Raw genomic sequence first — 13,571 nt, forward strand, 5'->3', positions numbered from 1 at the left:
AGCCCGGGCGCCCAGAACGGGACCTTGAGCGAAGGCCAGGGCAGCGCCATCCTCATCTCCTTCATCTACTCCGTGGTGTGCCTGGTGGGGCTGTGTGGGAATTCCATGGTCATCTACGTGATCCTGCGCTACGCCAAGATGAAGACCGCCACCAACATCTACATCCTCAACCTGGCCATTGCCGACGAGCTGCTCATGCTCAGCGTGCCCTTCCTGGTCACCTCCACGCTGCTCCGCCACTGGCCCTTCGGCGCGCTGCTCTGCCGCCTCGTGCTCAGTGTGGACGCGGTCAACATGTTCACCAGCATCTACTGTCTGACCGTGCTCAGCGTGGACCGCTACGTGGCCGTGGTGCACCCCATCAAGGCAGCGCGCTACCGCCGGCCCACTGTGGCCAAGGTGGTGAACTTGGGGGTGTGGGTGCTCTCGCTGCTGGTCATTCTGCCCATCGTGGTCTTCTCACGCACGGCGGCCAACAGTGACGGCACCGTGGCCTGCAACATGCTCATGCCCGAGCCCGCGCAGCGCTGGCTGGTGGGCTTCGTGTTGTACACGTTTCTCATGGGCTTCCTGCTGCCCGTCGGGGCCATCTGCCTGTGCTACGTGCTCATCATCACCAAGATGCGCATGGTCGCCCTCAAGGCCGGCTGGCAGCAGCGCAAGCGCTCCGAGCGTAAGATCACCCTGATGGTGATGATGGTGGTGATGGTGTTCGTCATCTGCTGGATGCCTTTCTATGTGGTGCAGCTGGTCAATGTGTTCGCGGAGCAGGACGACGCCACCGTGAGCCAGCTGTCAGTCATCCTCGGCTATGCCAACAGCTGCGCTAACCCCATCCTCTACGGCTTCCTCTCGGACAACTTCAAGCGCTCTTTCCAGCGCATCCTGTGCCTCAGCTGGATGGACAACGCCACGGAGGAGCCCGTGGACTACTACGCCACCGCCCTCAAGAGCCGCGCCTACAGCGTGGAGGACTTTCAGCCTGAGAACCTGGAGTCCGGGGGCGTCTTCCGCAATGGCACCTGCACGTCCCGGATCACAACTCTCTGAGCCGGGCCCTCGCAGGGGAGGGTGAGGACAAAGGGGAGCCGGGTGTGAGAGGTGAACGTATCCCAGGGGGCAGGGTGCGGTGTGGCAAAGTGGGAATAGGACACTGTGCGCTCCGGTCTTCGGCTGAAGAGACCTGGGAAAGGAGCACGACAGAGGTGGAATCGGGCGTTTTGCGTGTAAACGGGGAAGGCTTGCGAGCCCCCTTCTCCACTCTCCCGCCTTCCTACAGGGCGTCTGTACTTCTGCACCCTCTACACTTCCCACTCTGTAACTTCGATCTTTCCTGCCGCCCAGTCCTGCCTGTGCAGATCCTGAACTCTTTACCGTCTCCAACTCAGGCCGCCAGCCGTGCTTTCTGTGTGTTTAAGCCTAGCCAGGGGTTTCCCGAGGGGTGAGTCCCAGCTGGCCCTCAGCCGCGCCCCTGCGCTGGCCAGATTCCGCCTGGTGCCCCTAGCGGGGTCTGGAACCACCGCTCTCCCCCTTGCACCGCCCTAGTTTAAGGGAGACGGACTCCAGAGTGAACCGCGCAGCCGGCCCTTTCTCCTGCTCTACAGCGAGGCTGCGTCGCCCTCCGAGCCCCCTCGCCACTCCCACGCCACCCGGAGCGGAGCCAGGTGCTTAGCAAAATCGGTCCCGCGCTTCGAGCCCCAGGCATTGCGCGGCTCCCATCCAAACCCCCTTTGGAGCCAAAAGGAGCTGAGAACAAGGGCCGAGGTTGGGGACGGGAAGAGGGATTGTAATGGAAGCCACCGCCTCCAGCCCCGCTTACCGCCGGGCTTTAGGTTTCAAAGACCGGCGCTCCTGGGCGCTGGTCTGCCTTAGGCCACCGAGGGCAGGGCGGACTTTCCACGAGGGCCGACTGGGAGCGTGGCTGCAGCTACACTAGGGTGTATCCCTCACCCAAACGTCAGAGGTGCAGATCTAAGAGCAGCGACAGACTCAGTTTCCTGCTCTGGTTTATTCTAAGACAGAGCCCTGGGGCCGGGACCTCTGGTGCCGCCTACAGAGCCCTGGCCTTTCCCCGCTGTGTCGCCGCCACCTGCAGGCTAGAGAGTGGGCCTGTCAGGCCCCAAGGGTTGCCCCTTTCAAGCGGTGCCAAATAAGTTATTTTCCTGTTTAACATACTTATTTATTTATTTGTGGTGTTTGAAAATTTCTCTGCTTTCCTTTTCTCTGTTTGCCAAGCCCAGGGCTTTTCCTCCAGGACACTGAGGGTGAGGGTGCAGTGTGTGTGTGTGTCTAAGGCTCCCTCAAAACCTCTCCTCTTTGCTGGTCCTCTTTTATTATCCTTTTCCAGCCTTTCTATTTTTGCTTGTATCCAGTGAGTTTGGAGATTTTCTTATACTTTCCTTATGTAGTCTCTTGTTTGTCTTATAATAAATAAATGATTATGTGGGTTAGCCTCCTCTCATGCAGAGTGAAAAGCTCTGTACTCCTTGCTTTCAGCATCACCTTGTATATGATTTGGGTATGCATAATATATATTTACATATTATGTATATTTGTTTATCTTGCTCCATTGTCACGAGTCCATAAAATAGCTCCCAAATAGAGCCACTAACAATAACAGGTGTAAGGCTGGCTGAACCACTTTCAGATAAGGGGGTGCAAGCAGCACTCAAACCTGGAACTCCGAAGTCTGATTCAGATAGACTTGATCCATGTTGAGGATGTCCCTGCTTCCTCTAGTTTTCCGCATAGGTGAGTCCAACACACAGTCCAGTTCACATCATTATTCTTTTAAAGACATTGAAAATGTAGTAAGTTGTGTCTGTATTTAATCTTACAAACTACATTGGAAGCCTGAGCAGGACAAGGACCAATAATTTTACTTCTTTGTATTTCCTGTATTGTTTTAGTATACTGGCTTGTACATAGTAGGCACTAAATACGTGTTTGTTGGTTGAGGGCTTAGGTTAGCCAGAGTGCATTACAGCGATCCATCGGGAGGTGGTAGGTCTGGGGCTCTCGGGTCTACCATTGACATGATACACAATGGTTGAGATCACTCTGGAAAAAGATGTTTCTGTATATTTCCTTCAAGAACATTGTGCTTTCCTGAAAGCAGTAACCAAGAGTTCAAATGCCCCTTATGTTTAGTTTAAACTAATTAACAAATATGCTTTTGGTTCTAAATCAGAAAGTTTCATTCTGTCCCTTAATAATAATATATATTATTACTCTTTTGAAAAATAGATTTTGAAACTATCTTTATTGTTGAAAGTAATACATATGTCTTCTTTTTTCCCCCATTGACCCCTTTTAGCCTGCCCCCATGCCCCCCCTCAGCCTTCACTACCCTATTGTCTGTGTCCAAGGGTTATGCATACAAGTTCTTTGGTTGCTATCTTCCCGCCCACCTACCCCCATCTTCTCTCTGAGATTTAACAGTCTGTGGAAAATAGATTTTTAACTGGTGAAATTTACAAATCAAAACCTTGATCATTAACCTCTTAAGAAGATACAAATCTAGTGCTCTTAACCTGTTACCATTGTAATATTAACCAAATAAACAAATGTATTATGTTGTTTCAAATTGTCTGACTTTGCCATTTGAATTTTACTATTTCAACGGATTACCTAAACACACACACACACACACACACACACACATACACACACACACACACTGGCTGAGTTGTTTTATGTTCCACTTAAATTTTTAAGAAGAAAAATTTCAGATTACCTTTGGACATTTCTACCAAGATTAAGGTTACACCTTGAAATATATTTTTAAAGAAAAGTCTATTAATTTAGAGAGGGGAAACAAACAAACAAACCTTGAGTGATATGAATCGGAAGCACTGTACTAGGTTGCACTCTCTATGCTTTTCTGTTGTCACCAAACTACCTGATATTTCAATCTCTCAGAGATTAAATTGCTGTCTGCCTGCCCACATTTATGGCCTCACACTTTGTTGTGGGAGCTAAGTAATTGCTGATTTACATCCCAGGGAAAGATAATGTAAAGAAAAGAAAAAATGTTTGCCTAAAGGTGTCACAGGGCGCAATGGGTAAAAGAAATAGAAAAATTAGATTTCAACATAAGAGAAGAAAAACATATCTTATGCTTTGCCTCTCTGCCCTCTGCTCTCTGTACACCTGGGTGGTTCCTGGCTGCAGTTTGTTGAAATCCGGAGCCTGTGATTGATCACCTCTCAGTGTGGTGAGGACCATACCTGTGGGCTGCAGCCCTGTGTCTTCCCTGCCCATGCAGCCTGCTGGCCTGCCCCAGCCTCTGCCAGGAGTGACCTCGCCCTGCTGCAGGCAGCCCTGTGGTGAGCCTCTTGACTCACTGACTAGAAGGGACCTGTGGTAGCTCTAGACTGGTGACCCTTGGGATCTCCTGTCTGCTATCTATTTCTGTAGCTCTGGCATAGGTCTTTTGCCTCTGTCCTTACCTTTGTCAGCTTCTCTTATTAAAAGCATTCCACACACCCCGCATCTCATTTGCACTAGAGGAAAGACTTAACCTTGGCCTTCGATGTGCTAAAGTAGGAAAAAAGGATTTGGCAAATTTCTGTGCAACCCCATCCCCACCGCTTCAGCTGATTTCCAAGCCTTTTTGTGTTGCTTAGCACTTGAAGACAAGCCCTCTCCAATCCTTAGGTGATGAGCCTCACCTCAGGGTGAGAGACTACAATGAAACATGATTTCCCAATTAAGTTAAAATGTATCAGTTCAGTGCCTGTGAACTATTATGTCTTACTGGTGACCTTTGTGCTCCCAGGATAGAATCTGTCAGGCCACCTTCTCACACAATATCCCCAAAAGGATTATGTTTGAAATTTTGATGGCTCATCCAATTTAACCCTGACCATTGTACGAAATGCTGAATGTATAGTTTTGGCCTGAAAAAGAAGGCAGGGAGTTCTCTTGGAAAATATTATGGATGATACATTTTAAAAAGGTGATATATTTCTAATTTATTTTAAACAAAAAATAGAGATGTCATAATCTGTCTTCTAAAACCACTTTGGTAATATGGTTATACTTGGCAAATTTTGCTCATTACCTCCTTTATTCCAAATACCACATCAGAGAGGTTAGGTACTCAATTCAAATGATTGGTAGATGTTTTAAATAATCGTTACAGCGGTGTATGCTTTAAAAATACAGTGTTACAGAGTCTATGCTGATCCCTTGTCCCACCATGCACTTTGAGCCAATAAGGACCTCTTCTACGTGTTCAGATGGATAGCTTGCTTTTCATTCAACATATTTCAGTTCCTTAAAAGAAGACAAAGGGGTTTAACATTATTACATGGTTCCCTTAGATTAGAGGGAGGCAGGCACAAATATAACATTAGTGATTATTTACTATTTTGTTCAGTATCTGGACACAAGGCATTATAATGAGACCTAATGAAATGACTGCGTTAGGGATGATTAGATAGTCTGGCTTCCGATTTCAGCTATAAAGGAAAGGAAGGTGTTTCTGCAATGTTAACAAAGTTGAGGAGGTCTGTGGACAGAAATAACCAGTTCAAACTAAAATGTAAAATACCTGCTTGTCACACTGCTGGGTAGAGAGGAGCATCATCTAAAAAGGAGATATAATTTTAAATAGAAATCCTTTGGTAAAATGTCCACTTTGATAATAAACTTTTTTTGGGGTCAAATCATCTATTAAATCTTATTAGCCAAAAGATGGAAGTATATACACATTTAAGAATGGGACTGCAGGCATGATCCCAAAATTCTTTGAAATAATAATGAGCTCAAAACTTTAAAAATAAATATCTCTTTACACCAGATTGATTCCAGCCTTCAATTTTGAGTGGACAAGATGCATAAAAACAAATGAGATGTGGAGAATGCTATCAACTAACGGCTTTCTCTGCAGTGGAGTTCACCTCCATGTCCTCCTCATGTCGACATGCCCAGTTACAGATAAAGACTTCAGGTACTCCAAATCCCTCCACTCCCCCCTTTTTCCTCCTCCCATTATTTTGAAGTCAAAGTTGTTCTACTTTTATGTTCTGTTTTCTCTTTGAAAGCTTTTTCCCTCCCCACTACCTTTCCAAGGACCAGTTGTTGATTCTTTCTTTTTTCACTCTGCCTGCATCATTGATTCTGCTTCCATGACTGACACCTGCCATTGCAGTAGCTCAGAGCAGAGGCTTTGGAGTTTTACTTGCCTGGCTTTACATCCTGGCTGCAATAAATTCTACTTGTGTGACCTCATAGAGTTGTTGTGAAGATTAAATAAATTATTTGGAACTCTTGGAACCATGCTTTCAATGTAATATATGCTTAATAAAATATTTGTTTCATCAAAAAATTATTAATATGTCCTTCCCCAAGTAGACTATATATCAGACTCCACTTGGGGAAGGACATGTTATAGACACACTGTAGAATATTATGTACAGAAATTGTTCTGACTTTCACAATACTACCTATATCAAAAGACAACTAATACTCCATTTAAATTTAAAGAGGAGAAAAAAATCCAAGACAGGTAGGCAAGGAGGAAAATATTGTACAATGACCCATGTGACTTACATGACTATTCTGGGAAATGTCCAAATATTGATGAACAAGAGCTCTCATTGTGTTCTTTCTGTCTCTATAACCCTTGAACAATTCATTAATCTAGCTAATATTATTAGCAATGGCAAAATGTGTATTCAAAGTCAATAATTAAATTAAACGTTCTCCTTCCTGTCCAATGAACCACTGTAATTAGCAAATCAAGAGGATGTCTGTATGCCTTCTCTAAAGGACTCTTGAGTTTCCTTATGTATACACTGTGTGGGATCTGAACTTACACACACACACACACACACACACACACACACACACCTTAAGCAAAAGGAACTTTTGGGGTAACAATTAGTAAAATAGAACTACTCTGTTTCCCTCCCTTTCCCTTTTAAGTTTCAATTTCCTAACCCTTCTGCCCCAGCCACGACCCTTTGTTTTCTGACTTTTGCCACTTCTTCCAGTAGAGCTCTTCTCAGAACAGGATTTCCTTTGGTTTGTAGTCTACATCACTGACAAGGCTTCACATGTTATCTTTCAGAAACAAGGCTTTAAATAAGGATATCAAGCAGCATTATTCTTAAAATCACATCTTTTTTCTAAGGCAAATCTTTCTTAAGAAGTGCTCCAGAATTACCCAAGAACCTGAAACATGCCTATTCCATATGCTTCACCATAGAGATTTTGATTCCTTAGGTCTGAGATGAATCTTAGTATTCCTAAAATACACTAACATTTGAGAACTAATAATTTAAGTGATAAAAGCATGGAGTTTATCATCAGTAGACATGGTTCTACAATATTCATTGTGTGATACTGGGCAAGTTAATCGCCATGATGGACATTTTGCTCATCTATATGATCAGAACAATAATACCTCCTTAATAGGGCTATCGGATGAGCCAATGCATGTCAAATCCCAAATCAGTCAGAACTCTCTTAGTTGTGAATGAATGAAAACCTCAATAGCTCACATAACTGACAATTCTTGAGTAAGATCTGTCTTCAGGGTGTACCTGATCCATAACTCATTATGACCTTTTTTTCCAGTCAACTTTTTCATCTCTGACTTTTTCCATGTTGGCTCCATTCCCAGACTATTCTTTTCTAATTGCAATACAGCAGAAACTGAAACATGACATTTTTCTAGGTTCAAATTTCAGGGGCAAGAGTAAAAATATCTCCCTCTAATTGGACTGTCTAAGATGGTTCATCTGTGGGGAGGCACCCCTCCATGTATCGCTGCTCCATAAGTCTTATATGCCAACAATATGAGGCCCTGACTGCTTTTTACCTGGATCATTTCTCAAGGTTATGTTTGCAGCAAGCAGTCTTGAGTGATCAGGTAATATCTCTTTCAAGGACAAAGCGAAGGCTTGATTACTGTTTGATATAAAGTGGTGGTTTCCCCAAGATCAGTGTCCCTCAGCTGTGTTACAGACTCACTACTGCACAGCACTCATCAGGGCTTATACTTCATTACCCCCATGAGAATCAGCCCTTCATCTCTCCCAGATGTAAGCCCCGTCGGTTTTCAAAGCCAGATGCTATGGGGGCTCCTCTTTCTGATACAGGTTCCTCAGGCTAGGGGTCAGACCCCTCACCCTTCAAACACAACCTCCACAGTCGCGATATCCCTCTCACTTGTAAGTCACTGCATGGATAGGTCCTGACTAGACTTAGTCTCTACCCCTTCTACCAGCCTCAATGTGGCTTTTTCTTTATACCCGAAATCGTAGGAAATTTGTTCTGCTAGTCTTCAGATTTTCTCAGAGATAGCCGTTCTATATGTAGTTGTAGTTTTGGTATCAGGTTCTTCCTACTTTGCTGTGTTGGACTCGAAGACAAGAGCCTTGCTCTTAAATGCCAATTTAGCTTGTCCATGAAATGTCGTTCCTTGTGGTGGTGCACTGCCCCCACGAGAAATGTGTCTCTAGATGGGATCACAGAGTCACTGCTCTTCTTCATTTCTTTAAATGTAAGCACATGGGAAAGCTGAGAAAAATATATCTTTATTTACATAGTATAAGTTTCTATGATAAAAAATACTAGTGACATTACTTAGAAAATTCAAATAATATCACAACTATTACTAAATATTTCATATGAATTCAAGAAAATGAATTCCTCTGCATTAGATTCTATACCTTTAAAATGAGAATAATTAAATATCAATCCAGATCAGTAACAATTTATTAAATTCCTATCAAATTAATGACATTGTTTGAATACATTTTAAAATGAGGGGAAACGGCATTTTAATGTTAAACACAACATATAGTTAAACATATGTAAGATGACATTAGATTAGAAACATATATGCACAAAGCATGAATGGTATACAAAGGTTTGGTTAGGGCAGTTTTGAAGCTACATTTTATTATCAGCAATTGGGGAAAAGTTAGCTTTAAGTACAGTTTTAAGTGATATAGATAGGCCATCACAGCCAGATCTGAATTATTAGCAATATAATATTCAAATGTGTCCTTGTGTTTTACTGTGGCTTAAAATATTTGGGGGCTGCCCTAACTGGTTTGGCTCAGTGGATAGAGCGTCGGCCTGGGGACTGAAGGGTCCCAGGTTCGATTCCAGTCAAGGGCATGTACCTTGGTTGCGGGCACATTCCTGGTAGTGGGTGTGCAGAAGGCAGCTGATGGATGTTTCTCTCTCATCGATGTTTCTAACTCTCTATCCCTCACCCTTCCTCTCTGTAAAATATCAATAAAATATATTTTAAAAAAATATTTGGGGGCTGAAATACTATTGTCAGGATAACCAACTCCCATGAATTAGACTGACAGTTTTAGCTCCCCTTAGATTTATAGCATTTATATAAAACTATCAGTAACCAGAGTTTAAAATACAGCAGCAGGGCAGGCAGGCAAGGAAACAGAAGTAACATTTATTCAATATGTATTTTATAAGTGATACATTTTTCTAGTTACTTTACCTGCACATCTCATTTCAAGGAATCTTTCCCAAGATTCCCATGAACTAGAAAACTTATTTCTCTTACAAGCAAGGAACGAAAGAAGGAAGAAAAAAAACAACCCAAACTCATTTATCATGTTAAAGCTGGTAGTTGACAGAACCCAGGACTAAAAATCAGACCTATTGACTCCAAGAACCATGATCCTTTTATCATATCAGTTAAAGTTCGTTTAAATGGCCCACAGATTCCATCCACATGGGAATGGGATGAGAAATGGGAAAAGTTTGACTGTTGCCTCAAAGTTTATAAATCAGTGATCAAATTCAAAATGTACCACTCTACTCATGATCTGGACCTAAAAGAAAAGAAAATAAATTATTAGTAAATACTAAAAAAAGCTATATTTCCAAGAGGCAATCAGATTGCCTACAAGAAACACCGATTTCACCTCTAAGTCAAATGTACCCATGTCAAGAACTCCACTTAATACATCTAAGGCCACACTATACACACCCCTTCCTATAAAGAGGGAGGTGCCATAGCACAGTGACTAAGTAGGTGGGTCGGATCAGGAATGAGAATGCATGGTATGGAATCCTGGCTTTGCACATCACTGGCTCTGTTACCAGGAGGTTATTTATCCACTCAGGCCTCAGACCTCTTAACTGAAAAATCAGAATAAAAATAATTTCTGTCCCATAGTGTTAGCAAAGTGACACATACGTCCTTTCAGCATTTTTACACACTTTAATAATCCTTTTCATTTACATAACTATCATAGATATAGCAATAGCTCAATATCACTGAAAATCAGAAAGTTTCCTTTTCCCTTATGAAGATACAGTAAACACGTTCCAATTATCAGGCATTAAATAATTAGGAAACACCAAAATAATTCTCAGCTACTACAACTTTAATGGCCATTAGAATAGGACAAAAACCCCAGAGTTCTAGATGAGCAGCATTCATTCAGTACTATGATACACAGCTTTTAGAACTTTAGTAACTAGTTTTTTATTGTTGTTTTCTTCCTATTTACTTAAACTAGTAAGTTATTTTACTGGAACCATAATGTAAAGCAATTGAAAAGCATTTAACCAAGTCTTTTTATCTAAGTTCCTAATTAAGAGGTCATGCCATTTATCAGGATCCCAATGAAATAGAATTTGCTGAATTATTTAAGTGAATAGAATCTATTTAAGGAAATATGAGAAACTCAGAAAAAATCACCCTTTTAAAACATTGAAGACAGATATCATAAAACTAAAACAACTATTTTGTTATAAATTCTTCTTGTAAATTATTTCATTAAATCGATGAGCAGAAGGAGTAACATGCAAAACAAAGAGGTAAATATACAAAGTACAATTTCAAACAGCTGTGGACATTTTAAAGCTGGGCCCTGGTCCTGCGGGAGGCAACCAATCGATGTGTTTCTCGCTGTCTCTCCCCATCCCTTCCACTCTCTCTAAAAAATAAAAATAAAAATAAAAATCAATGGGGAAATAGCCTCCGGTGAGGATTAACAACAACAACAATGAAAAATAATGACTACATCGATTCCTCTGAGGGTTCAATCTTTTCCTATGACATTAGCTTTTTCAAAGTGAGAACCAATCATCACAGCCAACATCCAGTTACATTCTATTTCAAAATGAAATAAAACTGACTCCACTCTAAATTTAATGTATATATATATTTTTTTTCTGAGAATAAAAAAAGCAAAAAACAAGGGGAGGAATTTGGAAAGCTAAACAATTTGTTCTTGCAAAGATGGGGAGCAGCAACAAGGAGGCTAGGATGTTAACCAGGATTTGTTTGAGCAAGACCCTGTTCTCACTCTTTCTTCCTAAAGCATGGGTGGCAGGAATCTGATTTCTCAATAGTTGATCATCCTATATAATAAAATCCTAATATGCAAATCAACCAAACAGCAGAATGACCGGTCGCTATGACACATACTGACCACCAGAGGACAAATGCTGAATGCAGGAGCTGCCCCCAATGGTCAGTGTGCTCCCATAGGGAGAGCATCACTCAGCCAGAAGCCGGGCTCACAGATGGCAAGCGCAGCAGCGGTGGCGGGAGCCTCTCCTGCCTCTACAGCACCAGCGCTAAGGACCCCTCAGGGGATGTCTGACTGGGGAGCGAGCCTAAACCAGCAGTCGGACATCCCCTGAGGGGTTCCAGACTGTGAGAGGGCACAGGCTGGGCTGAGGGATGCGCTCCTCCCCCCGCCCCAAGTGCATGAATGTCGTGCACTGGGCCTGTAGTTAGTTTATAAATTCATAAAGGCCACTTGTCTTTGATTTCTCAGTGTCTGCTCTGCCATCTAACAAGGCTGTAAGGTAGCAGGATACAGCTAGGAGCAGGAACTATGGAGCTCAGTCCCTCAATAGCTTTGTGATATCAGGTAAGTGATTTCATATCTTCACTTTAGTTTTAGTTTCCTCATCTGTAAAAGGCGGGAAATAATAGTATCTGCATCATGGAGTTTGTTAGGAAGATTAAATAAGTTAATATCTAAATTACTTAGAACAGCACTGGCACATATGAGTTTCCAAAGCACTGAGCTACATTAAATTGATGGATTTATTAACATAAGGCAATGCCTTGATTTTGGTATTGGGGCCATTGCTTACCTGTTGTGTTGCTCTTTCGCTATTTTGGTCTTCTGGAGTCTTCACCAATGAGCAGCTCACTTTCACATTAACTAATTTTTCTACAGTAGAAGTTATATAACTTGAATTATGAATTGCTTAATCTTTAGTGTGTTGGCTTTTTAATTGCAAATAACAATGGTTCCCTAACCTGGCTGCACATCAAACAAACTGGTAAGTCTTAACAAAAGATCTCTCATGCCCAGTTTCAGAAACCCTTAAAATAATACCCAGGCCCTGACAGGGAAGCTCAGTTGGTTGGAGTATCATCTCATACACCAAAAAGTTGTGGATTCGATTCTTGGTTTGGGCACATACCTAGGTTGTGGGTTCATTCCCCAGTTAGGGTGGGTACAGGAGGCAACTAATCAATGTTCCTTTCTCACATCTCTCTCTCTCTCTCTTTCTCTCTCTCTCACTCTCTCTCCCTTCTTCTCTCTCTAAAATCAATGAAATGTATATCCTCAGATGACAGAAAAGAAAGAAAAGTAAAAAAGAAAACAAGTAAGACTCAGGCATCATGTACAAGCAGGGTTTCCAGGGTATTCTGCTGCAGGTGGTTTCACTAACTGTTATTTGGGGAGCCTTAAGTATAGATTTAAAAGACTTTACAAAGGGAAGTGTTGCATTACTAGTGAAGGAATCTTAGGTGTTGTGATTAGTCTATTAGTGGTGGAGGTTATTTGTTTAGTTTTAGTTATTTTGGTTTTATTTTTTTGCAGTATGGTACCTCCTTTGGCCTTTCAAATTGCACCAGGAATCCCAATAGCTGTTCAGAAGACTTCTGTAAATCTCCCAAGTATAAGACTATTGTTGCCAGCCTCTCATTTACTGGTATAATTTTCAAGGGCAATGAAAAACATTTATTCTGACATTTTTCTTCTTTGATATTCTTCCTACAGACATTTCAGGGGAACCAGACTTTGTAAATGCTTAAGTTTCTGTAGCGGTCTTTTCCATAGTCTTCAATTCTCCCTTGGTACTTGGTTCATGCTCTATCAATTATTCAAAATTAATAGTATATGTACCCTAAGTTCATTGCAGCACTATCTCAACAGTCAAGATTTGGAAGCAGCCCAAGTGCCCATCAGTAGATGAGTAGATAATAAAGCTGGATACATTTATACAATGGAATACTACTCAACTACATAAAGGAAAAAAATCTTAACTTTTGCAACAGTATGGATGGATCTAGAGGATATTATGCCAAGTGAAATAAGCCAGTCACAGAAAGACTAATATCATATGATTTCACTTATATGTGGAATCTAATGAACAAAATAAAGAAAAAAACAAAATAGAAACAGACTCACACAGAGAATAGATTGACAGCTGCCAGAGGAGAGAGGGGCAGCAGTCTGGATGAAATAGGTGAGAGGATTAAAGAAAAAAAAACACAAAAAAACACAAAAAACCTCATAGACACAAACATCAGTAGGGAA

General features: G+C 42.1%; 1 protein-coding gene across 1 annotated transcript; it reads left to right on the top strand.

Moving 5' to 3' along the window:
• Window positions 1–6: 6 nt before the first annotated feature.
• SSTR1 (somatostatin receptor 1) lies at window positions 7–3,186 on the top strand (the record flags this gene model as incomplete). The annotated part of the gene is made up of 1 exon (XM_006773321.2): window positions 7–3,186. A coding segment is annotated over one exon (1,044 nt), but the record flags the coding sequence as incomplete, so codon positions are not given.
• Between the last annotated feature and the right edge of the window lie 10,385 nt (window positions 3,187–13,571).

The sequence above is a fragment of the Myotis davidii genome, unplaced genomic scaffold, assembly GCF_000327345.1.
Source record: "Myotis davidii unplaced genomic scaffold, ASM32734v1 scaffold304, whole genome shotgun sequence".
NCBI lineage: Eukaryota > Metazoa > Chordata > Mammalia > Chiroptera > Vespertilionidae > Myotis > Myotis davidii.